Here is a 27148-nt window from a genome sequence, read left to right on the forward strand (position 1 = left end):
TTGACAAAGGAGAGCGATGGAATGTCGCATCAGATGACATGGCCTCTAGGGTTTGGGTGCCAACCCTGTTGTTCAGAGATGGAAAGTGGTTAGAAGAACGAAATACATAAAAATAGCTCCTTCCATCTGTCCAAGGCTATTCCTCATCCATTTTCACGATTCATGATATCATTTGAATCCTTTGGGAAATAATGATTTCCAGTGGACTCCAAATAACAGTGTTGTAAAGTACCTAAGTGAAAATACTTTGAAGTACTACTTAAGTAGTTTTTTGGGGTATCTGTACTTTACTATTTCTATTTTTGACAACTTTTACTTTTACTTCACTACATTCCTAAAGAAAATAATGTAATTTTTAAAAAGGTTCTATATTTCCCTGACACCGAAAGTACTCGTTACATTTTGAATGCTTAGCAGGACAGGAAAATGGTCTAATTCACACACTTATCAAGAGAACATCCCTGGTCATCCCTACTGCCTCTGATCTAGTGAACTCACTAAACACACTTATCAAGAGAACATACCTGAACGTCCCTACTGCCTCTGATCTAGTGAACTCACTAAACACACTTATCAAGAGAACATACCTGGTCATCCCTACTGCCTCTGATCTAGTGAACTCACTAAACACACTTATCAAGAGAACATACCTGAACGTCCCTACTGCCTCTGATCTAGTGAACTCACTAAACACACTTATCAAGAGAACATACCTGGTCATCCCTACTGCCTCTGATCTAGTGAACTCACTAAACACACTTATCAAGAGAACATACCTGAACGTCCCTACTGCCTCTGATCTAGTGAACTCACTAAACACACTTATCAAGAGAACATACCTGAACGTCCCTACTGCCTCTGATCTAGTGAACTCACTAAACACACTTATCAAGAGAACATACCTGAACGTCCCTACTGCCTCTGATCTAGTGAACTCACTAAACACACTTATCAAGAGAACATACCTGAACGTCCCTACTGCCTCTGATCTAGTGAACTCACTAAACACATGCTTCATTTGTAAATGATGCCAGAGTGTTGGAGTGTGCTCCTGGCTATCTGTTTTTTTTTTAAATGATACTGCCTGGTTTGCTTAATATAATACATTTGAAACGATTTATACTTTTACTCAAAGTATTTTACTGGCTGACTTTCATTTTTACTTGAGTAACTTTATATTAAGGTATCTTTACTTTTACTCAAGTATGAAAATTGGGTACTTTTACCACCCCTGCCTAATAAGCGCACTTTGTATGAATGCAAACAATATAAATCCTATTAAATTGTTCTAATTTAAACCCCCATCCAACTAGAGGCGCTGTTGTGCCTTTCCGAGTTTGCTACCCGCTAGAACCAAGGATTTTTCTCAAATTCCTTGACTAGAACACGGAAGTAGATTTGAAGACGACACTTCTTGTGTGGGGTCAAGACATACTGACTGAGCTGAATAAGTTACTCAACTGAAAATGTCTAAACTACAGATGTTGCGTGTGTTTTTAAATGAGCGTTTAACGGCGGCTGCTGTGGAGATTTTCGGTGCAGTTGAGAAAACGGTAGTGGAGTACCAAGAGGAGAATGATCGGCTACGGAGACTGCTGGGGATCACACCGGAGATACAACTATGTAGAAGAGGTGAGTATATAGTGGTGAGGAGGAATAGTGTACCGTGTCTAGGAGAGACTTCACCATTAATTTTCTTGATTCAGGTTCACGCAAACGTCGTTTTAAGTAACTATGCTATTTTTCGTCCTCATTGTCGAACTTAATAAATAATGCACCCTCAATTAAACAAATTTTACTAGTTATACAATCGTGTAACTAAGAAATTAGCTGGAAGGAAACTAACTATATTTATTATGTTGTAAGGAAACGGTGGCGAAAGATATCATTGCAAATTAACGCGGATCCAAAATAAATTCACACACACGACCATTCATGAGGTCTCTAACAAACAGATAGTGGTTCAGACCAGTCATGAGGTCTATAAAACACACAGATAGCGGTTCAGACCAGTCATGAGGTCTATAAAACACACAGATACTGTTTGTGTTTATTGTCATAGTGACAACTGCAAATAATACTTCAATGTACATGTAGGCCTAATGAAAAATAACATAGTAACTCATACTTTTAAATGTAGCAATTCGACAACAATCCCTGTTTAGGCTGAGCATATTTTAAAGTGTGTCCTTGCTCAAGTGGTTTGCAAGTTGTTGTTTCTTTCAATGTTTCTAATGGTTTGTGAATTCCTTTGGGTCTTCCTTTTCACGGTGATCTCTGTCTGTCCTGTGCAACTATTTGCATTGCATCAGTGGAACAATGTTATCAGAACCGAACAAAAGTGATCACACCAATGCACTTTATCTCCTCAACTTTCCCCAACATGCGTTTTCTATGCCGTAGGCCTGTTTTACATTCAGCAAGTAGCAAGAGCCTGCTGCTTTCCCCTAATAGGCTATTAGGCTTAGTATTATTATTTTTTAACTAAATAAATGTCCTACAGCTTTTCCTGGCATTTCACGAGAAGGGGAATGGTCTATTGTGGGGAGGCTTGTGTAGCCTATAGCCAGTTGTGCACAATTTTCATCATAGGTACACTTCAACTATGACAGACAAAATGAGAAAAAAAAATCCAGAAAACCACATTGTAGGATTTTGTATTAATTTATTTGCAAATTATGGTGGAAAATAAGTATTTGGTCAAGAACAAAAGTTTATCTCAATACTTTGTTATATACCCTTTGTTGGCAATGACAGAGGTCAAACGTTTTCTGTAAGTCTTCACAAGGTTTTCACACACTGTTGCTGGTATTTTGGCCCATTCCTCCATGCAGATCTCCTCTAGAGCAGTGATGTTTTGGGGCTGTTGCTGGGCAACACAGACTTTCAACTCCATCCAAACATTTTCTATGGGGTTGAGATCTGGAGACTGGCTAGGCCACTCCAGGACCTTGAAATGCTTCTTACGAAGCCACTCCTTCGTTGCCCGGGTGGTGTGTTTGGGATCATTGTCATGTTGAAAGACCCAGCCATGTTTCATCTTCAATGCACTTGCTGATGGAAGGAGGTTTTCACTCAAAATTTCACAATACATGGCCCCATTCATTCTTTCCTTTACACGGATCAGTCGTCCTGGTCCCTTTGCAGAAAAACAGCCCCAAAGCATGATGTTTCCACCCCCATGCTTCACAGGAGGTATGGTGTTCTTTGGATGCAACTCAGCATTCTTTGTCCTCCAAACACGACGAGTTGAGTTTTTACCAAAAAAGTATATTTTGGTTTCATCTGACCATATGACATTCTCCCAATCTTCTTCTGGATCATCCAAATGCTCTCTAGCAAACTTCAGATGGGCCTGGACATGTACTGGCTTAAGCAGGGGGACATGTCTGGCACTGCAGGATTTGAGTCCCTGGCGGCGTAGTGTGTTACTGATGGTAGGCTTTGTTACTTTGGTCCCAGCTCTCTGCAGGTCATTCACTAGGTCCCCCCGTGTCATAGTTGAAGTGTACCTATGATGAAAATTACAGGCCTCTCATCTTTTTAAGTGGGAGAACTTGCACAATTGGTGGCTGACTAAATACTTTTATGCCCCTGTGTGTGTGTATTTATTTTTTATTTTTTTTATAACAGGGTACCAGTATGACTATATGTGTGTATACACAGGGTACCAGTATGACTATATATATATATATATATATATATATATATATATATATATACATATACACAGGGTACCAGTACCGAGTCGATGTGGCTTGTGACTCTCTGCTGACTGTTCATAATATGGACCACCTAGATCTATGAGTCGGACATCTAGTTTTTCTGAATATCTGTGTTAAGTTTTGTTTTGTCGTTAACATTTGTGTTTCCATTCAACACTGCAGTGAATGTCAATGTTTGTATCTGTTTTTTCGTATTGGAACATCATAAACAGATCATTAAAAAATATATTAAAATGTTTTTTGTCGGCGTCAACAAAAGCATTTAGAAATGGCGTTGTGCACTCAGGCATGTCTGTATAGGTAACCTCTGACCCTCCTCTCCTTCCCTCCAGACTCCCTGCAGCTCTCTGTCTCTGAAGAGGAGGTTCCCCCTGAGCAGCAGCACTGTGGGCAGGAGGACCCAGAAACCAAACAGATTAAAGAGGAACAGGAGGAAGTCAGGACCAGTCAGGAGGAAGAGCAGCTTCAAGGGCTCGTTGATACCAAAGACTCCATATTCACTCCTTCCTGTGTGAAAAGTGAATGTGATCTGGAGAACTCATGTCAAGAAACCATATTAGCTGAACACCCAACTCTCAGTCCACTGAAAACATCTAAACTACAGTTGTTGAGTGTGTTGTTAAATCAATGTTTAACGGCGTCTGCTGCTGTGGATATTTTTGGTGCAGTTGAGGAAACTGTAGCAGAGTACCAGGAGGAGAATGATCGGCTACGGAGACTGCTGGGGAGGACACCAGAGATACAACTACGTAGAATAGGTTAGTATGTAGATCTACTGATAGTTAGCAATAGTTCTAGTAAATGAATAAACTGTTTAGGCTTTGAGTGGGGTCACAATTTCAACATTTTGTAGAAGTGGTTTTAGCCCCAACGTGGCAGTGCTTTCCCTTTGCTTGGACAGCAGCTCCACACATTTATTTTTCCATTCTGACTCCAGTGCCACATTGGTGATGTAATTCATTTCTGAACACCCACTTCTCCTTATATGGTTCCTTTTGAAACGCCCACTTCTCCTTATATGGTTCCTTTCGAAACGCCCACTTCTCCTTAAATGGTTCCTTTCGAAACGCCCACTTCTCCTTATATGGTTCCTTTCGAAACCCCCACTCCTTTCGACACACCCACTTTCTCTGAGAGATGACATACAGTAGGTGGCAGCATTGAGACCCTGAGGGATGACTGCTCTGAGAGATGACGTCACAGCTGGACACTGCGTGCCCCCTATGGGCATAATGTCTCTGGTCCAGGTTAAGACTCCCAACAGGGTCACCAGGAGGGATCAGCTAATGAAGTTGGAAGTCCCTCCCACTTGACGACATTAAAATGGTGGAAGCCCTTAATGGCGCTGCCCATGGAAATACTGCCTTTTGGTCAGTAGAGGCCTCTGTCATTCTCTAGGTGGTTTCCCTATCCTGACGAGCACTACATTTCCTTCTTGCTACTTGTCCTCCTGATGTCACATACAGTATGTATTCAGCAGTATGTGGACACCCCTTCAAAGTAGTGGATTTGGCTATGTCAGCCACACCTGTTGCTGACAGGTGTATAAAATCGAGCACACCCCCATGCAATCTCCATAGACAAACATTGGCAGTAGAATGGCCTTACTTAAGAGCTCATTGACTTTCAACGTGGCACTGTCATAGGATGCGAACTTTCCAAGTCAGTTTGTCAAAATTTCTGCGCTGCTAAAGCTGACCCCCGGTCAACTGTAAGTGTTGTCATTGTGAAGTGAAAAGGTCTAGGAGCAACAACGTCTCAGCCGCAAAGTGGTAGGCCACACAAGCTCACAGGGCGGGACCGCAGAGTGCTGAAGAGCGTTTTGCTTAAAAATGTTATGTCCTCTGTTGCAACACTCACTACCATGGCCGAGCAGCCGCACACAAGCCTAAGCTCACCATGTGCGATGCGAAGCTTCGGCTGGAGTGGAGTGAAGCTCGCCGCCATTGGACTCTGGAGAAGTGGAAACACGTTCTCTGGAGAACACTACCTGCCCCAATGCATAATGCCAACGGTAAAGTTTGGTGCAGGCATTATAATGGTCTGGGGCTGTTTTTCATGGTTCGGGCTAGGCCCCTTAGTTCCAGTAAAGGGAAATCTTAACGCTACAGCATAGAATGACATTCTAGACCGGTCCTAGTCGATCACCAAATATTTCTGTAGAAAAGCCAACAAACGATAAAGGCTTGTGCTACTTTCTTTTTTTTTTTATTGTGTTGAGCTGTAGCCGGTAGGTGCACTTGATTCAAAAGTCCTGCACACCGGGTAAGCAAAGTGTTCCCATGAGACAAACTACGCCTACCTGGCGGACCGGCAAATCTGTGACTAAATCAAGTGCACCTACTGCGCTGCCCAATCGGATAGGTTAAATCACCGTGGCTACAGAGCTTCCATGACCCTGGCCACAGCCAAGTTTAAGCTACTAGCTTACGTCAAAATATAACCACAGAGAGACTGTCAACGAATACAGCAAAGAGTTGCTGTTTTTTTATGAGTGAGTTTAAGTTTATATTCAGCACAGTCACTGTTTTTATTCAACACTATTACAAAAACACTATTACAAAAACACTATTACAAAAACACTATTACAAAACCAAAATGATTTTGACCGGTCATCTAAGTCGGAAACTCGGGCATCTTTCCAGAGCTCCGACTTTTCGACCTGAAGATCACTGATGTCGTGATTTGACCTTGTTTACCGTCAGATGCAGGTACCACCAGTCCAGTAAAATTTAAAAAAAGGTAATTATTTCAATTCATGCTCCACGGTGCCTCACAAGTGCTAAACCAACTGATCTATTTTGAAAGCTCGAGTTTTGAAATATAATATGGTCAGATTAATAATATTGGCAGGCCAATCATATAGCCAATATGCTGTGATAATTTATTAGGCCTAGTGCCCAGACCTCACTCCTACAACTGTTTGTGTGAGGTTAATGTTTAAAAAAACAAATCTGTGCGGTAGATCTCAGCTTTCTTTTTGACTGCGAACGTGATCTTGACTCAGAAAAGGTTGGTGACCACTGTTCTAGATGATTCTGTGCTTCCAGTTTGTGGAAGGCCGTTTTGTGCTTCTGCAGGACAATTCCCTAGAGCACAAGTGAGGTCCGACAGAAATGGTTTGGAAGAACTTTTGAAGAACTTCACTGGCCTGCACAGAGCCCTGACCTCAACCCCATCGAACAACTTTGGGATGAATTGGGATGCCAACCGCGAGCCAGGCCTAATCGCCCAACTTCAGTGCCCAACCTCACTAATGCACCTGTGGCTGAGTGGAGGCAAATCCCACCATCGATGTTCCAACATCTAGTGGAAAGCCTTCCCAGAAAAGTGGAGGCTGTTACAGCAGCAAAGGGGGGACCAACTACATATTAATGACAAGCAGGTGTCCACGTACATTTGGTCATGTAGTGTACTCAGCTGGTGTCCACATACGTTTGGTCATGTAGTGTACCTTGCTGTTCTGATGGTTTATTGGGCATGCAGCTAAATTATAGTTCTAAGAGAGATTTGTCTTGTGAATTTGTCAAGTAGCGTCTGTTGTAAATAATTGTGTTGAGCTTGTTCGCTAGCTCATACACGTCCGCTAGTGTTAGCGTTAGCATTTGCATTAAGAATGAATGGGTATTTAGCATGCTAGCTAGCGACGTTAGCCTTGTTAGCATTAGTCATTTTGTGGTGCTGGTTGGCTATTTCAATTGGTGTAAATCGCTCATGTATATTCTGTTTATGTAATGTAGATGTACCTACACTCTTATACTGTTAATTTAGTACATTTACCCACGTTTAGCATGTCTACGAACCAATTAGCCTGTTTGGTTCATTGGATTGTGACTGGACCAATGCCTGTTGTATTGTTTAGCAGGTATCTCACCTGTGCATGTACAGTGTTTTTAACGGGGCATAAAATGTACCAATACTAAAATCTACGTTTTATTATGACTTTTCACTGGATAGGATTCTCAGTTATCGGAACCAAGAGTGGTCAGATGTGTGTGTTTTGAATGTGGACATCTCTTTCCATTAAATCAATCAATCAAATGTATTTATAAAGTCCTTTCTACATCAGAAGATGTCACAAAGTGCTTGTACAGAAACCCAGCCTAAAACCCCCAAACAGCAAGCAATGCAGGTGTAGAAGCACGGTGGCAAGGAAAAACTCCCTAGAAAGGCAGGAACCTAGGAAGAAACCTAGAGAGGAACCAGGCTCTGAGAGGTGGCCAGTCCATCTGGCTGTTCTTCAATATGTTAAAACATTCATAGATTACCAGCAGGGTCAAATAATAAGCACAGTGGTTGTAGAGGGTGAAACAAGTCACCACAGGAGTAAATGTTAGTTGGCTTTTCATAGCCGATCATTCAGAGGTCGAGACGGCAGGCGCGGTAGAAAGGAAGAGAGAGGGTCGAAAAGGTAGTGGGGCAAGGTAACACATCAGGGTTTATAGACACAGACAAAACAACAGAAATTGGATCAGCAGCACGACCAGGTGGACGGGGACAGCCTCATCCCTGTTCCCATCCATTAAACTCCCCTTAACCTGGACATCTCTTCCCATTGAACCCTCCTTAACCTGTACATCTCTTCCCATTGAACCCTCCTTAACCTGGACATCTCTTCACATTGAACCCCCCTTAACCTGGACATCTCTTCCCATTGAACCCTCCTTAACCTGGACATCTCTTCCCATTAAACCCCCCTTAACCTGTACATCTCTTCCCATTAAACCCTCCTTAACCTGGACATCTCTTCACATTGAACCCCCCTTAACCTGGACATCTCTTCCCATTGAACCCTCCTTAACCCGGACATCTCTTCCCATTGAACCCCCCTTAACCTGGACATCTCTTCCCATTAAACCCTCCTTAACCTGGACATCTCTTCCCATTAAACCCTCCTTAACCCGGACATCTCTTCCCATTAAACCCTCCTTAACCTGGACATCTCTTCCCATTGAACCCTCCTTAACCTGGACATCTCTTCCCATTGAACCCTCCTTAACCTGGACATCTCTTCCCATTGAACCCTCCTTAACCCGGACATCTCTTCCCATTGAACCCCCCTTAACCTGGACATCTCTTCCCATTGAACCCTCCTTAACCTGGACATCCACCTCATCCCTGTTCTGATCAGACATGCTGTAGTGGATGCTAAGCTTAACCTTAACCTACGGTTTTTATGCCAATCATGGTCCTTCGATCCTCTAAAACATACACTATTTTTCAGATGTGCAAGGATTGTTAAGGGTTAGACGGTGTCGGTGGAACTTTTGTTCTCATTAGCAACAGTGTGTTCAATAGTAGGCATGTTAACCCCCCACCTATATGGCTTGTGTGAAGGAAAGCAAATACCTAGCTAGCTGTCTGCACTCAGGCTATATAGATCATAGAGATCCATGCTAAGGAAGCAAATACCTAGCTAGCTATCTGCACTCAGGCTGTATAGATCATAGAGATCCATGCTAAGGAAGCAAATACCTAGCTAGCTGTCTGCACTCAGGCTATATAGATCATAGAGATCCATGCTAAGGAAGCAAATACCTAGCTAGCTATCTGCACTCAGGCTATATAGATCATAGAGATCCATGCTAAGGAAGAACATTGAAATTGAATGTCATAGAGATCTATAATTCATGAGTGATTCCAAATTATATTATAAATAACCTCTGCTCCTCCTCTCCTTCCCTCTAGACTGCCTGCAGCTTTCTGTCTCTGAAGAGAAGGTTCCAACTGAGCAGCAGCACTGTGGGCAGGAGGACCCAGAGCCCACACAGATTAAAGAGGAACAGGAGGAAGTCAGGACCAGTCAGGAGGAAGAGCAGCTTCAAGGTCTAAAGCCTGATATCATGAAGTTCATATTCACTCCTTCCTGTGTGAAAAGTGAATGGGATCAGGAGGACCCACTTCAGTCCTTGACTCTTCCCCAAACCCAGACTGTGGAGAACAGAGAGAGTGACTCTAAACCAGTGGATCTGAAACCTTTTGGAACTGTGACCCACATTAAGGGTCTCAACATTCCCTGTGACCTTCCAGATAATCAAAACAATGCCTACAGACACAGCTCAGCCGTAAGCAGCGACCCAGTAGGACTTGACAGCAGCCCACCATTAGATCCCAGTCCACCATTGGATCCCAACCCACCAATGGGGGAAAACTCTTCCAAACACAGCACCACGTCTATAAAAACTCACCACTGCCGTGACTGTGGTGAAATGTTTGCTCTGAAAGCTGACCTGCAGAGGCATGTGACTCTCACCAAGAAGAGACTCAGTGACTGCAGCTTCGGCAATAAACACTACAACTCCACATGTAAACTGAAGGCCCATGTCCAACCCTGTATCTGCCCTGTTTGTGGAAAGATAATCAAATACAAAGGAGATCTGTCCAGGCACATGAGTATTCACACAGGAGAGAAACCATTTGTCTGTGGTGACTGTGGGAAAAGCTTCAGTCAGAAGGGAAACCTGAACTTACACAAACTGACTCACACGGGAGAGAAACCATTTAGCTGTGGTGACTGTGGGAAAAGCTTCAATCAGAAGGGAGACCTAGGGAAACATATACTGACTCACACACAACAGAAAACATTTAGCTGTGGTGTCTGTGGGAAAAGCTTCTATCATAAGGGGAACCTTACAGATCATATAAGGACTCACACAGGAGAGAAACCATTTAGCTGTGGTGACTGTGGAAAAAGCTTCAATTTGAAGGGGAACCTAAGGAAGCATAAACTGACTCACACAGGTGAGAAACCATTTAGCTGTGGAGACTGTGAGAAAAGCTTCACTCAAAAGTCTAACCTGCTGACGCATGTGAAAAACATCCACAAAGGAAGAAAACAGGATGAAAATTAGGACAAAGATCTTCTGTCGGAAGACGGGAATTAAAAGGCAGGATGTGGACAACAAAAGCAAAGCAACTCTGGCTCATTCATGATGTTTGATTCAGATAAATTCATGTGTGGTGAACGTACTTTTGTAAAGCTTTCTATGTAAATAAAGTTTGATTTGATTTCAATGATGATGTAATAATCCAACAGTTCAGAGTTTACTATTTGCAAGTGAGGTGGTCCTCCCCTAATCTTTTGTATCGGCCTGATGGTTATATCAGCAAATTTTGTGAACATGTGGTCATTTAAAATGTGTATTCAATTATCTTTGTTTTTGTGGATAAATTTACTTCTGACAGATATCTTTTATGAAGTTTTGCATTTTAGAATGTCTCTAAATGTACTGAGCGAATGGTCTGACTTGATGTTTTCGATATATTAAAACATGTTTACTTTACAGAAAATGTGTGTCTGTCCAAGAGTTTTTCTCATCCATTTTCACTAAATACTGCTCATTCATGATATTGATTTAATATTGTATCGAGTAATTATATTCAGTTTACTTCAAAGCTGAATCAATGTCTGCCAGATTGCATAACGATCACAGTATTCGACATAACAGAACCGAATATAATAGCATAGTGTAGCATGCGCCACAAGGCAAAATATGTGCTTTGATTGAATCAAAACACAGGTAGGCTACAGTTTGTTAACACCCTCTGCTCTACATTTCGGGGGGTTAAACATCTCCAACACAGGAGGCTGCTGTGGCCGTACCAGAGCGAATTGAATGACATGATCTGTTTGATACCATTCTACTAACTTATTCCCGTCCAGCCATTACCACAAGCCCGTCTTCAAATAAGGTTGGCTGACTTTCACTTTTAGTTGAGTAACTTTCTAATAAGGTATCTTTACTTTTACTCAAGTATGAAAATTGGGTACTTTTACCACCCCTGCCTAATAAGCGCACTTTGTATGAATGCAAACAATAGAAATCCTATTAAATTGTTCTAATTTAAACCCCCATCCAACTAGCGGCGCTGTTGTGCCTTTCCGAGTTTGCTACCCGCTAGAACCAAGGATTTTTCTCAAATTCCTTGACTAGAACACGGAAGTAGATTTGAAGACACTTCTTGTGTGGGGTCAAGACATACTGACTGAGCTGAATAAGTTACTCAACTGAAAATGTCTAAACTACAGATGTTGCGTGTGTTTTTAAATGAGCGTTTAACGGCGGCTGCTGTGGAGATTTTCGGTGCAGTTGAGAAAACGGTAGTGGAGTACCAGGAGGAGAATGATCGGCTACGGAGAATGCTGGGGATCACTCCAGAGATACAACTATGTAGAAGAGGTGAGTATATAGTGGTGAGGAGGAATAGTGTACCGTGTCTGGGAGAGACTTCACCATTAATTTTCTTGATTCAGGTTCACGCAAACGTCGTTTTAAGTAACTATGCTATTTTTCGTCCTCATTGTCGAACTTAATAAATAATGCACCCTCAATTAAAAAACGAATTTTACTAGTTATACAATCGTGTAACTAAGAAATTAGCTGGAAGGAAACTAACTATATTTATTATGTTGTAAGGAAACGGTGGCGAAGGTTATCATTGCAAATTAACGCGGATCCAAAATAAGTTCACACACACGACCATTCATGAGGTCTCTAACAAACAGATACTGGTCCAGACCATGCATGAGGTCTATAAAACACACAGATACAGGTTCAGACCAGTCATGAGGTCTATAAAACACACAGATACTGGTCCAGACCAGTCATGAGGTCTATAAAACACACAGATACAGGTTCAGACCAGTTATGAGGTCTATAAAACACACAGATACTGGTTCAGACCAGTCATGAGGGCTATAAAACACACAGATACTGGTTCAGACCAGTCATGAGGGCTATAAAGCACACAGATACTGGTCCAGACCAGTCATGAGGTCTATAAAACACACAGATACTGGTCCAGACCATGCATGAGGTCTCTAACAAACAGAGAGTGGTTCAGACCATTTATGAGGTCTATAAAACACACAGATACTGGTCCAGACCATTCATGAGGTCTATAAAACACACAGATACTGGTTCAGACCAGTCATGAGGGCTATAAAACACACAGATACAGGTTCAGACCAGTCATGAGGGCTATAAAACACACAGATACTATTTGTGGTTATTGTCATAGTGACAAAAAAAATAATGTTTGAGTGCCTTGCTCAGAACATGAGAACATATGGAAGCTGGTGTTTCCTTTTAACATGAGTCTTCAATATTCCCAGGTAAGAAGTTTTAGGTTGTAGTTAATATAGTATTTATAGGACTATTTCTCTTGGTTGTTAGCAGATGTTATTGGTCACACAAATGTGGTTAGCAGATGTTATTGCGGGTGTAACGAAATGCTTATGCTTCTAGCGCTGACAGTGCAGTAATATCTAACAAATTACACATCATATACCTAATACACACACATCTAAGTAGGAATGAATTAAGACTATATACAGATGGACAAACGATTTCAGAGCGGAATGGACGAAGATACAGTAGAATAGTATAGAATACATATGAGATGAGTAATGCAAGATATGTAAACATTATTAAGTAAATGAGATACCGTAGAATAGTATAGAAAACAGCCTCTAATGTGCTAGTGATGGCCGTTTAACAGTCTAATGGCCTTGAGATAGAAGCTGTTTTTCAATCTCTCAGTCCCAGCTTTGATGCACCTGTACTGACATCGCCTTCTGGATGATAGCGGGGTGAACAGGCAGTGTCTCGGGTGGTTGTTGTCCTTGATTATCTTTTTGGCCTTCCTGTGACATCGGGTGCTGTAGGTGTCATGGAGGGCAGATAGTTTGCCCCCGGTAATGTGTTGGGCAGAAAGCACCACCCTCTGGAGAGTCTTGCGGTTGCAGGCAGTGCAGCTGCAATACCAGGCGGTGATACAGCCCGACAGAATGCTTCAAATGTGCATCTGTAAAAAAAATTGTTAAGGTTTTTGGTGACAAGCCAAATTTCTTCAGCCTCCTGAGATTGAAGAGGTGCTGTTGCGCCGCCTTCACCACCCTGTCTGTGTGGGTGGACCAATTCAGTTTGTCAGTGATGTGTTCGCCAAGGAAATTGAAGCTACTGCGGTCCCGTCGATGTAGATAGGGGGGTGCTCCCTCTGCTGTTTCCTAATACTGGATTAAATAGTGATGTAATAATAACTGCGTACTGTACCTCTCTCCACTGATCTCCACAGTGACCTGCTCAAAGGGTTCCAGGACTCCTCCTCCTTGTTTTAGCAAATTCTACGCTGTGCTCTAACATTGTCTACATTTATTCAAATGCATCCAAATGCTACTGTGCTTCAGACTCATTTTCCAGCTGTTGTTTTCACAGCTGTCCTTCCTCTCTCTCTTCAGCTGCTAAGTGTGTGACACACTGACTCAACTCTAGCCACTTTAATAATGGGAATTGATGGGAAATGATGTAAAATATATCACTAGCCACTTTAAACAATGCTACCTAATATAATGTTTGCATACCCTACATTATTCATATCATATGTATATGTATATACTGTACTCTATATCATCTACTGCATCTTTAAGTAATACATGTATCACTAGCCACTCTAACTATGCCACTTTGTTTACATACTCATCTCATGTATATACTGCACTCAATACCATCTACTGTATCTTGCCTATGCCGCTCTGTACCATCACTCATTCATATATCTTTATGTACATATTCTTTATCCCCTTACACTTGTGTCTATAAGGTAGTAGTTTTGGAATTGTTAGCTAGATTACTTGTTGGTTATTACTGCATTGTCGGAACTAGAAGCACAAGCATTTCGCTACACTCGCATTAACATCTGCTAACCATGTGTATGTGACAAATAAAATTTGCTTTGATTTGATTTGTGAGTGAGTTGACTCGGCCCTCCTGCACAAACCTTTGGTTCATTGGTTGACACTGCGTGTCTGATTGACAGGAACAACAGTGAGGATGTTAGTCTGAGCAGACAGTCAGAACGAATGTGTGTGCGTGCGCTTGAGCATTTAGGCCTATGTTATTATTTATTTTTTTCATTATTTTAATTTGTTAATTCTATTCATTTAAATCTTTTGATTATTCATATCTTTATTTTTTCATTAAAAAAAAAAAAAAATACAATTTTTTATAAATAGATTCGGCTCTTCTGATATTGCTTGCCGTTAACCCGACAAGAGCCGGGCTCCCGACGTTAACCCGATAAGAGCCGGACTCCCGACAATAACCCGACAAGAGCCGGACTCCCGACGTTAACCCGACAAGTGCCGGGCTCCCGACGTTAACCGACTTGTTGGCGGACCACCCATCACTATTAGATAGAACGTTGTGCCCCACCCGCCTTTGGGGAAAACAACCCGTGGTTACCTAGGTTACCCCGTTGTCAACAGTAAAAAAAAAAGGTTTTCAAATACAATTTTCTTGTCTGCTTGTTTAAGTCAATTACAAAATTACATTTTAAGACAAATGTCTAAACATATCTAAAAAAAAATACTTTTCAGTATTGCTCCAGAGCATTCTCACTACTTAGGAAATCAACATATTGTAGGGCTTCCCTCACTCCTCTTTTTCATGATGGTGCTAGCAGCAGAGTGGCTGCTAGCGAGCAACCGACCGGAACATTTAGACGGCCAAGACCAACAACACAAACAAACAGACGACTGTATACAGCTACAAACAGTGAATGGCGTTACGAACGGTCTATACTAAACAAGTTAAATGTGTTAACTGATGAAATGTTTTCCACATACATATGTGTAGCCTTGTAGCCTACTTGGCTCCCCACAATGTCCCACTCTCTCATGCAGAAGTTGGCACCGGGGGTCAATGGGACATAATGTTTCTTTTCCCCAATTAGCGGCTGTGCTCGAGGGGAATTCCTTATTATTTATTACTTGAACCCCGAATTTCAGAAAAATTGGTCACAGAATTTCTGAAATTCAATTGGCTACAATGTGAAATCATAGTAGTCACAAAACCCTGTTTTGTACGGCTACATTGCGCAAGTGGACACCTGGTGCTCCCAGAGAGATTCTAGCGTAAAATACAGAGGTAGCCATTACTCCAATCGGTCCTACTGAAAAACCAATTGTCCCGGTGGATATATTATTGTGTTGCCATATGTTGCTGCCTTGCTATGTTGTTTCTTTAGGTCTCTCTTTATGTGGTGTTGTGTTGTCTCTCTTGTTGTGATGTGTGTTTTGTCCTATATTTATATTTAATTCTTCTTTAAATATATTTTTAATCCCAGCCCCTCTCCCCACAGGAGGCCTTTTGCGTTTTGGTAGGCCTTCATTGTAAATACAAATTTGTTCTTAACTGACTTGCCAAGTTAAATAAAATAAAAATGACTAAATGAAATAAAAAAACAGGCAGGTGCTCTAGCTCCAGCACAATGGGATATTATCAAATATGAAACCAATATCCAAAGTGGAAACACATTTACATGGCAGTGACAACATCTTGAGCATCTAGTTTATTGTTCACCCTTGGTTGTACAGGCAGGTGCTCTAGCTCCAGCAAAATGGGATATTATCCACCGTAATGCAGAGCCATGCCACAATCATTTTACCATTATATAACTGGGTATTCAAGTCACAAACAGACTGGACACAGCAGGCTATAAACCCACAATAACACACGTTATTGAACCAATACAGTGTCATAGGAAGTGTGACTCGCGACGACTAACAATTCAAAAATACGACTGAACCAAATGGCTTCTTCTCTTCATATTATCAGGAAGTTATTGAACAATCATTCTAGTCTTTCAATCATTGATTTTAAATTCGAATTGACCCCCAACAATGATGTCTAAAGGCTGTATATAGGTAACCTCTGACCCTCCTCTCCTTCCCTCCAGACTCCCTGCAGCTCTCTGTCTCTGAAGAGGAGGTTCCCCCTGATCAGCAGCACTGTGAGCAGGAGTGGAGCCCCAGTCTGGGACAGGAGGACCCAGAGACCACACATATTAAAGAGGAAGACGAGGATCTCAGGACCAGTCAGGAGGAAGAGCAGCTTCAAGGGCTCTTTGATACCAAAGACTCCATATTCACTCCTTCCTGTGTGAAAAGTGAATGCGATCAGGAGGACCCACTTCAGTCCTTGACTCTTCCCCAAACCCAGACTGTGGAGAACAGAGAGAGAGACTCTAAACCAGTGGATCTCACACCCTTTGGAACTGTGACCCACATTAAGGGTCTCAACATTCCCTGTGACCTTCCAGATAATCAAAACAATGCCTACAGACAGAGTTCAGCCGTAAGCAGCTACACAGTAGGACTTGACAGTAGCCCACCATTGGATCTGAACCCACCAATGGGGGAACTCTGCACCTGCCCCTTTTGTGGAAAGACCTTCAAACAAAAAGGACACCTGTCCATGCACATGAGGATTCACACAGGAGAGAAACCATTTACCTGTGGTGACTGTGGGAAGAGCTTTATTCAGAAAGGGGACCTAAGGAGGCATATCCTGACTCACACAGGAGAGAAACCATTCAGCTGTAATTTTTGCTGTAAAAGCTTCAGTCAAAAGGGGGACCTAAGGAGGCATATCCTGACTCACACAGGAGAGAAACCACATGGCTGCTCCGTCTGTGGTAGAACGTTCATTCGTAAGGCTCATCTGCTGAAACACGTGAATAACGTCCACAAAGAAAGAAAACTGGATGGAAACTAATTAGGACAAAGATCTCTTGTCAGACGATGGGAATAACAGGCAGGATGTGGACAACACTCATTCATAATAGGCGGTCAGATGAAATTAGGACAAAGATCTCTTGTCAGACGATGGGAATAACAGGCAGGATGTGGACAACACACTTAGGAAAGCAAAGCAATACTCTGGATCATTTCAGGGTTTCAGATAAATAGATGCGTGATCAAGTTATGTTTTTCAACATTCTACGTAAATAAAGTTGGATTTGATTCGAATGATGATGTAATGATTCAACATTACATAGTATTGTAGGAAGCTCGCCGGTCTGCTGTTCAGTCTGTTGATGTTTTCACGTTATTAGAAACAGGAATTCCTGGTCCTTTGATTTAAGAATGTCTCCCAGGTGATGAGAGAATGGTCTGTTATTACACTGTTATTTAGACATAAAAATAAAATGCACCCCGCATCCCAATACTGGCATCCTACTACTGGCATCCTACTGTTGGCATCCTACTGTTGGCATCCTACTACTGGCATCCTACTGTTGGCATCCTACTGTTGGCATCCTACTGTTGGCATCCTACTGTTGGCATCCTACTACTGGCATCCCACTGTTGGCATCCCACTGTTGGCATCCTACTGTTGGCATCCTACTGTTGGCATCCTACTACTGGCATCCCACTGTTGGCATCCTACTGTTGGCATCCCACTGTTGGCATCCTACTACTGGCATCCCACTGTTGGCATCCTACTGTTGGCATCCTACTGTTGGCATCCTACTGTTGGCATCCTACTACTGGCATCCCACTGTTGGCATCCTACTGTTGGCATCCTACTGTTGGCATCCTACTACTGGCATCCCACTGTTGGCATCCTACTGTTGGCATCCCACTGTTGGCATCCTACTACTGGCATCCCACTGTTGGCATCCTACTGTTGGCATCCTACTGTTGGCATCCTACTACTGGCATCCCACTGTTGGCATCCCACTGTTGGCATCCTACTGTTGGCATCCTACTGTTGGCATCCTACTACTGGCATCCCACTGTTGGCATCCTACTGTTGGCATCCCACTGTTGGCATCCTACTACTGGCATCCCACTGTTGGCATCCTACTGTTGGCATCCCAATACTGGCATCCCACTGTTGGCATCCTACTACTGGCATCCCACTGTTGGCATCCCAATACTGGCATCCCACTGTTGGCATCCTACTACTGGCATCCTACTGTTGGCATCCTACTGTTGGCATCCTACTGTTGGCATCCTACTGTTGGCATCCTACTGTTGGCATCCTACTGTTGGCATCCTACTGTTGGCATCCTACTACTGGCATCCTACTGTTGGCATCCTACTGTTGGCATCCTACTGTTGGCATCCTACTGTTGGCATCCTACTACTGGCATCCCACTGTTGGCATCCCACTGTTGGCATCCTACTGTTGGCATCCTACTACTGGCATCCCACTGTTGGCATCCTACTGTTGGCATCCCACTGTTGGCATCCTACTACTGGCATCCCACTGTTGGCATCCTACTGTTGGCATCCCAATACTGGCATCCCACTGTTGGCATCCTACTACTGGCATCCCACTGTTGGCATCCCAATACTGGCATCCCACTGTTGGCATCCTACTACTGGCATCCCACTGTTGGCATCCCACTGTTGGCATCCCACTGTTGGCATCCTACTACTGGCATCCCACTGTTGGCATCCTACTACTGGCATCCCACTGTTGGCATCCTACTACTGGCATCCCACTGTTGGCATCCTACTACTGGCATCCCACTGTTGGCATCCTACTACTGGCATCCTACTGTTGGCATCCCACTACTGGCATCCTACTGTTGGCATCCTACTACTGGCATCCTACTGTTGGCATCCCACTACTGGCATCCCACTGTTGGCATCCTACTGTTGGCATCCCACTACTGGCGTCCTACTGTTGGCATCCCACTGTTGGCATCCCACTGTTGGCATCCTACTGTTGGCATCCCACTGTTGGCATCCCACTGTTGGCATCCCACTGCTGGCATCCCACTGCTGGCATCCCACTGTTGGCATCCTACTGTTGGCAACCCACTACTGGCATCCCACTGTTGGCATCCGACTGTTGGCATCTCACTACTGGCATCTCACTACTGGCATCCCAATACTGGCATCCCACTGTTGGCATCCTACTGTTGGCATCCCACTGTTGGCATCCCACTGTTGGCTTCCCACTGTTGGCATCCCACTACTGGCATCCCACTGTTGGCATCCCACTACTGGCATCCCACTGTTGGCATCCCACTGTTGGCATCCCACTGCTGGCATCCCACTGTTGGCATCCCACTACTGGCATCCCACTACTGGCATCCCACTGTTGGCATCCCACTGTTGGCATCCTACTGTTGGCATCCCACTGTTGGCATCCTACTGTTGGCATCCCACTGTTGGCATCCCACTACTGGCATCCCACTACTGGCATCCTACTGTTGGCATCCTACTGTTGCCATCCTACTACTGGCTTGCCTCTGAAGCTAAGTAGGGTTGATTCTGGTTGGTTCCTGGATGGGAGACCAGGTTCTGCAGGAAGTGATGATGGAGGGCCAGTAGGATGCACCCTTTCCTCTGGTCTAAAATAAATATATCCCAGGGCAGTGATTGGGGACATTGCCCTGTGTACGGCGCTGTCTTTTGGATGGGACGTTAAACGGGTGTCCTGACTGTCTGTTGTCACTAAAAGATCACATGGGACTTATCGTAAGAGTAGAGGTATTAACCCCCGGTGTCCTGGCTGTATTCCCACTCTGGCCCTCGATCCATCATGGCCACCCAATCATCCCCAGTTTACAATTGGCTCATTCATCTCCTCTCCCCTGTAACTATTCCCCAGGTCGTTGCTGCAAATGAGAATGTGTTCTCAGTCAGTTTACCTTGTAAAATAAGGGATTAAAGATTAACTTAACTTTCCAGAAATGACTGGATCTCCTATCTGTTCAGCAGTATTTCTCATCAATTGTCTTAATGCTGCTCATTCGTGATATTGTTGGAATCTTTTCAAAAGTGTTTTTCCAGCCCCAATTCAATAACATTCTTTCAATCTAATGATAAATGCATTCTGAGATCTAGTGCATCCTGTGAAAAGATAAGCAGCGTGTTCAACCTTTATAGAAACTTAAATCGGGTGCTGGGTCCTCGTGTATATAATTAGAAGAACAGAGATAGGACAGCACTCCGGTAAATAACCTTAAAATGGAAGAAAAAAAAAAAATTGTGGCGCATGAACGTTTCGGGTTATGAGCCCTTCTTCAGCGTCCAAGTCGATGGCAATCAATGTTACAGCAACTATACGACACGGGCGTGCGTAATTCCACATTCCCAGTCGGTGTTGGCCCAGCGAGATCCCGGCAGAGGGAGCTGTGGGAGAAACCATGACAATCAAATAAAGACAGACTCAGTCATACAAATGCTTTATGATGTCACTATGATTCCATAAGTCCCACGGGGCGGCAGGGTAGCCTAGTGGTTAGAGCGTTGGACTAGTAACCGGAAGGTTGCAAGTTCAAACCCCCGAGCTGACAAGGTACAAAATCTGTCGTTCTGCTCCTGTTCCTAGGCAGTCATTGAAAATAAGAATTTGTTCTTGGTTAATGATGTAAGTATAAGTTTAAACCGTCCCCATACCCGGGCGCGAACCAGGGACCTTCTGCACACATCAACAACTGACACCTACGAAGCGTCGTTACCCATCGCTCCACAAAAGCCGCGGCCCTTGAACTACTACTTCAAGGTCTCAGAGCACGTGACGTCACTGATTGAAACGCTATTTAGCGCCCACGCTAACTAAGCTAGCCGTTTCACATCCGTTACAATTACATGTCACTATGATGTCACTACCTGTCTACTATGTCATTACCTAAATGTCTGGCCTATTTAGAACCTACTATTTAAAAAACAAAACAAGTAAAAGAACATTCCTCATTTTTTAAATTTTTATTTATTTCACTTTTATTTAACCAGGTGGGCAAGTAGAGAACACCTTTATTTAACCAGGTGGCTAGTAGAGAACACTTTTATTTAACCAGGTGGGCTAGTAGAGAACACCTTTATTTAACCAGGTAGACAAGTTGAGAACAAGTTCTCATTTACAATTGCGACCTGGCCAAGATAAAGCAAAGCAGTTCGACACAAACAACGACACAGAGTTACACATGGAATAAAACATATTGACATCACTTTTGTTATGTCGTGATCATGAGATAAAGAGGTCGTGATATTGACATAACTTTTGTTATGTCGTGATCATGAGATAAAGAGGTCGTGATATTGACACCACTTTTGTTATGTCGTGATCATGAGATAAAGAGGTCGTGATATTGACACCACTTTTGTTATGTCGTGATCATGAGATAAAGAGGTTGTGATATTATTCATATGTCCTCCCTGGGCTTCCGTAGCAATGGGCTTTTTTCGGACCTAAAACTTGTCGCCTGCCCTCTCGCCTTTGCGACAACGACTCCCGTTGTTAGGGGGCGGAGGTACATTAGCATGACATCATTGCGTACAGTTCTCTGCTGTAATGCAATTGATTGGTGTTGCTGACGTGAATATGTATTGGGGTTGATATCCATACACGCATCATTCTCACAAGTATCGTACTCCGATGTTTACCTCAACGTAGCCTTGGAAAATGTACCTCATTCCAGGGATGGAAACTGCCTGGTACTCTGGATTGTCCCATTATCTTAACTGTTAGGAGATTGAACAACGGCTAGTTTTGAAGTAAACTGCCGTTTTTCATTATTGTACTATTTCGAATGAGTCCCTGATTAGAAGGAGCGGATGGGAACCAGAAGTGTTTTGGCCCTCCAGGAATGAGTCCCTGATTAGAAGGAGCGGATGGGAACCAGAAGTGTTTTGGCCCTCCAGGACGGACACAGGCGGTTGTATTAATCTGGCCCGGTCCCCCGTGTAGGTGTTTTACACCGAGTGAAAGTTGACTGTATTGGTTTTGTAACCGGGCTGCCTCCCCTGTGTGACCCAGATGTTGTTAAAGAAATAACTGAATCCTGCCCATTGAACAGCCCTGGTGTACAGTACACAGTACAATGACATGCGTACCTCTTGGTTCACCTCTTGGTTCACCTCTTGGTTCACCTCTTGGTTCACCTCTTGACAACAATATAAAATAAAAAAAAGTAAGTACAGAAATACATGCTCAATACAGTAACAATAGAATAACAATAGAGCAGTAGAATGACAATAGAATAACAATAGAGCAGTAGAATAACAGTAGAATAACAATATAATAACAGTCAATTAACAGTAGAATAACAGTAGAATAACAATATAATAACAGTCAATTAACAGTAGAATAACAGTAGAATAACAATATAATAACAGTCAATTAACAGTAGAATAACAGTAGAACAGTAGAATAACAATAGAACAGTAGAATAACAATATAATAACAGTCAATTAACAGTAGAATAACAATAGAACAGTAGAATAACAATAGAACAGTAGAATAACAATAGAATAACAGTAGAATAACAGTAGTATAACAATAGAACAGTATAAGAACAGTAGAATAACAATAGAACAGTATAATAACAGTAGAACAGTAGAATAACAGTAGAATAACAATAGAATAACAGTATAACAGTAGAATAACAGTAGAATAACAATAGAATAACAGTAGAACAGTAGAATGACAGTAGAATAACAATAGAATAACAGTAGAATAACAATAGAATAACAATAGAACAGTAGAATAACAATAGAATAACAGTAGAACAGTAGAACAACAATAGAATAACAATAGAATAACAATAGAACAGTAGAATAACAATAGAATAACAGTAGAACAGTAGAATAACAGGAGAATAACAATAGAATAACAATAGAGCCGTAGCATAACAGTAGAATAACAGTAGAACAGTAGAATAACAGTAGAACAGTAGAACAGTAGAATAACAATAGAGCAGTAGAATAACAGTAGAACAGTAGAATAACAATAGAGCAGTAGAATAACAGTAGAATAACAATAGAACAGTAGAATAACAGTAGAATAACAGTATAATAACAATAGAACAGTAGACTAACAATAGAACAGTAGAATAACAGTAGAATAACAATAGAATAACAATAGAACAGTAGAATAACAATAGAACAGTAGAATAACAATATAATAACAATATAATAACAATAGAACAGTAGAATAACAATAGAACAGTAGAATAACAATAGAATAACAATAGAACAGTAGAATAACAATAGAATAACAATAGAACAGTAGAATAACAGTAGAATAACAATAGAACAGTAGAATAACAATAGAACAGTAGAATAACAATAGAACAGTAGAATAACAGTAGAATAACAATAGAACAGTAGAATAACAATAGAACAGTAGAATAACAGTAGAACAGTAGAATAACAGTAGAACAGTAGAATAACAATAGAATAACAATAGAACAGTAGAATAACAATAGAATAACAATAGAATAACAGTAGAACAGTAGAATAACAATAGAATAACAGTAGAACAGTAGAATAACAATAGAATAACAGTAGAACAGTAGAATAACAATAGAATAACAATAGAATAACAGTAGAACAGTAGAATAACAATAGAATAACAGTAGAACAGTAGAATAACAATAGAATAACAGTAGAACAGTAGAATAACAATAGAATAACAATAGAATAACAGTAGAACAGTAGAATAACAGTAGAATAACAATATAATAACAATAGAACAGTAGAATAACAATAGAACAGTAGAATGACAATAGAATAACAGCATATTATACAATGGGTGGGTGTAATCCTGAATGTTGATTGGTTAAAACCGCATTCCAGCCGGTGTCTATTCCACAAATTACCACCACCTTAATCTCTGATATTAAAATGCCTATTTACTCTGTTCCATCCAACCCACTGAGCAACCCAACTAAACAATTTATAAACTTGATCTTCACTATAAAAAGCGTCTAGACATTACCTCACATTACTTTTAGTCTAACATTTAGTTTTCAACAGCAGAGATTTGTATAAACATCTCTCTGACATTTGCAACATTGTTTCAATATTCAAATTCGATCTCCAGCTGTCCCATAGTAATGAACAAGTCGGGATGAGAGACAGGCAGGCAGCGTTTCTCAGCCCGTTGAAATCATGAATCCGCTGACATCATTTTTATGGATATACAAAGAAAGGTAAATTTAAAAAAGGTAAAACTAAATGAAGTGGAGCTAGTTTTCAGCCTTTCCAGCTTCAGTGTGAAGTGATTGTGTTAGCTGTGATGTTGGCTAGCTCCTCTGAACAACAGTGTCCTGACGAGAGAACACATTATCTATGCCAGGAGAAATCGCTCCTCATTAGCTCATTGTTATGGATGTATCCAAATAAATGTCACTAGAAAACAGCTTAAATAAATGCAGGAAGGCTCATAACATCATCAAGGACCCCACAGGACCCCACAGGACCCCACGGGACCCCACAGGACCCCACGGGACCCCACAGTACCCCACGGGACCCCACAGGACCCCACGGGACCCCACAGTACCCCACGGGACCCCACAGGACCCCACAGGACCCCACAGGACCCCACGGGACCCCACAGTACCCCACGGGACCCCACAGGACCCCACAGGACCACACAGGACCCCACGGGACCCCACAGGACCCCACGGGACCCCACAGTACCCCACGGGACCCCACAGGACCCCACACACCCCACGGGACCCCACAGTACCCCACGGGACCCCACAGGACCCCACAGGACCCACGGGACCCCACAGGACCCACGGGACCCCACAGGACCCCACGGGACCCCACGGGACCCCACAGGACCCCACAGGACCCACGGGACCCCACAGGACCCCACAGTACCCCACGGGACCCCACACACCCCACGGGACCCCACAGGACACCACACACCCCACAGGACACCACACACCCCACAGGACCCCACGGGACCCCACAGGACCCCACGGGACCCATACACCCCACAGGACCCCACGGGACCCCATACACCCCACGGGACCCCACAGGACCCCACGGGACCCCACAGTACCCCACGGGACCCCACAGGACCCCACAGGACCCCACAGGACCCCACGGGACCCCACAGTACCCCACGGGACCCCACAGGACCCCACAGGACCACACAGGACCCCACGGGACCCCACAGGACCCCACGGGACCCCACAGTACCCCACGGGACCCCACAGGACCCCACACACCCCACGGGACCCCACAGTACCCCACGGGACCCCACAGGACCCCACAGGACCCACGGGACCCCACAGGACCCACGGGACCCCACAGGACCCCACGGGACCCCACGGGACCCCACAGGACCCCACAGGACCCACGGGACCCCACAGGACCCCACAGTACCCCACGGGACCCCACACACCCCACGGGACCCCACAGGACACCACACACCCCACAGGACACCACACACCCCACAGGACCCCACGGGACCCCACAGGACCCCACGGGACCCATACACCCCACAGGACCCCACGGGACCCCATACACCCCACGGGACCCCACAGGACCCCACGGGACCCCACAGGACCCCACGGGACCCATACACCCCACAGGACCCCACGGGACCCCACACACCCCACGGGACCCCACACACCCCAGCCACAATTATTCTACTGTAAATTTGTTTGAGTGATGCCCTTTCTGCTAAATGTTATTCTGTTGTTATTTAAGTGATAATGCCATTGCAGCCGGTGTTTGGAGGATATATTGGCACGGTTTGTAGCCCTTTGACTTCGTCTCGGGCCTAAACAACACACATGCCAATATATTCTGCAAACACCGACTCCTTGGGCATTATCACGTAAATAATATCTGAATCTTTGGTCGTTTATATTGGAATGTCTCTCAGGGTATTGAGAGAATGTTTTGACTGATGTTATTGATTCATAAAAAAATGGTAGTGATACTTTCCAGTGATACTTTCCAGAAAATGCATCTCTCCAAGAGCATTTCTCATCAATTCTGACCTAATGCTGCTCATTGATGATATTGATTTAGTCTCGTATATGGAGAAATGATATACAGTCGACTCCTGATGATGACTTGATTATCCCACATCGTCCTATATTGATGATAACCACTGTTTGTCTACGTGTAGTTATCGTTTCCCTTTACTGCTTTACTAGTGGAGGCTGGTGGGAGGAGCTATAGGATGGAATGGTGTAAAACATATCAATCACATGTGGAAACCATTCATTCCATACCAGCCATTACAATGAGCCCGTCCTCCTATAGCTCCTCCCACCAGCCTCCACTGACTGGGGGTATACTACCAAATAGATTGAATAACAACCTGAAAATAACGACAGATTTTCAGGTTGATTGAGAAGGTTAAACTTTGATATGTGTTTTTGGTTGGGTCAAACTGACCATGCCCATTTCAAGCGTATATATATTGTGTAGGCTAGTTTGCTAGCTAACTCAGGGACATGCTTTGTAGAATACACCTCTGGTCAGTAGGCTGGCTGCCTTGCACGATAATAAACCTCCACCCATCTGGCGACGCTGTTGTATGTTTCCGGGTTCCAGAAGAACCAAGGAGTTTTCGAAAATTCCTCGACTAGAACACGGAAGTAGGATTGGAGGTGAACAAAGATCTGTATGTAATGATGAGATGTTCACGTCACTCAATCCTGACAATAGAAGTCGTTGTCCTAAAAGTAGGAATGCAGGCGACATGATTACGTCCGAAATAAATCCATTGAAACGTATCGGGATTATTTTGGACAGATTTTAGCGAGTGTAACCTCTAACCTCTCGCTTCGCCTCCTCCTCTCTGAAGTGACATTGTTTTGATTTTGAACGTTATTGTTGTGGAGTAAAGAACGACCTAGTTAGCTAC

The 27148-nt window shown here is 43.2% G+C and overlaps 3 protein-coding genes across 3 annotated transcripts; all 3 read left to right on the forward strand.

The window, feature by feature from the left end:
* The first annotated feature begins 1377 nt into the window (after positions 1–1377).
* LOC139415824 (uncharacterized) lies at positions 1378–11015 on the forward strand. Its single transcript, XM_071163953.1, has 3 exons — positions 1378–1632; positions 4058–4483; positions 9414–11015. Exons 1-3 carry the CDS (start codon positions 1467–1469, stop codon positions 10574–10576), a joined length of 1755 nt encoding a protein of 584 aa, XP_071020054.1. The 5' UTR covers positions 1378–1466; the 3' UTR covers positions 10577–11015.
* A 638-nt stretch (positions 11016–11653) lies between these two features.
* Positions 11654–17535, forward strand: LOC139415843 (zinc finger protein 473 homolog). Its single transcript, XM_071163973.1, has 2 exons — positions 11654–11905; positions 16464–17535. The coding sequence occupies exons 1-2, from the start codon at positions 11740–11742 to the stop codon at positions 17279–17281; spliced, it is 984 nt and encodes a 327-aa protein (XP_071020074.1). The 5' UTR covers positions 11654–11739; the 3' UTR covers positions 17282–17535.
* A 7122-nt stretch (positions 17536–24657) lies between these two features.
* Positions 24658–25935, forward strand: LOC139417028 (uncharacterized). Its single transcript, XM_071166262.1, has one exon. It carries the CDS (start codon positions 24658–24660, stop codon positions 25933–25935), a length of 1278 nt encoding a protein of 425 aa, XP_071022363.1.
* Positions 25936–27148: the final 1213 nt, after the last annotated feature.

The sequence above is a fragment of the Oncorhynchus clarkii genome, chromosome 9 (assembly GCF_045791955.1).
Source record: "Oncorhynchus clarkii lewisi isolate Uvic-CL-2024 chromosome 9, UVic_Ocla_1.0, whole genome shotgun sequence".
In the NCBI taxonomy this organism is placed as follows: Eukaryota; Metazoa; Chordata; class Actinopteri; order Salmoniformes; family Salmonidae; genus Oncorhynchus; species Oncorhynchus clarkii.

Excerpts from the sequence above, each read along its gene's own strand:
- LOC139417028 (XM_071166262.1), top strand. The coding sequence starts at position 24,658 with ATGTCACTAGAAAACAGCTTAAATAAATGCAGGAAGGCTCATAACATC.
- LOC139415824 (XM_071163953.1), top strand. The coding sequence starts at position 1,467 with ATGTCTAAACTACAGATGTTGCGTGTGTTTTTAAATGAGCGTTTAACG. Across the intron at positions 1,633-4,057 it reads GATACAACTATGTAGAAGAG|ACTCCCTGCAGCTCTCTGTC; the intron begins GTGAGTATATAG and ends CCTTCCCTCCAG. Across the intron at positions 4,484-9,413 it reads GATACAACTACGTAGAATAG|ACTGCCTGCAGCTTTCTGTC; the intron begins GTTAGTATGTAG and ends CCTTCCCTCTAG.
- LOC139415843 (XM_071163973.1), top strand. The coding sequence starts at position 11,740 with ATGTCTAAACTACAGATGTTGCGTGTGTTTTTAAATGAGCGTTTAACG. Across the intron at positions 11,906-16,463 it reads GATACAACTATGTAGAAGAG|ACTCCCTGCAGCTCTCTGTC; the intron begins GTGAGTATATAG and ends CCTTCCCTCCAG.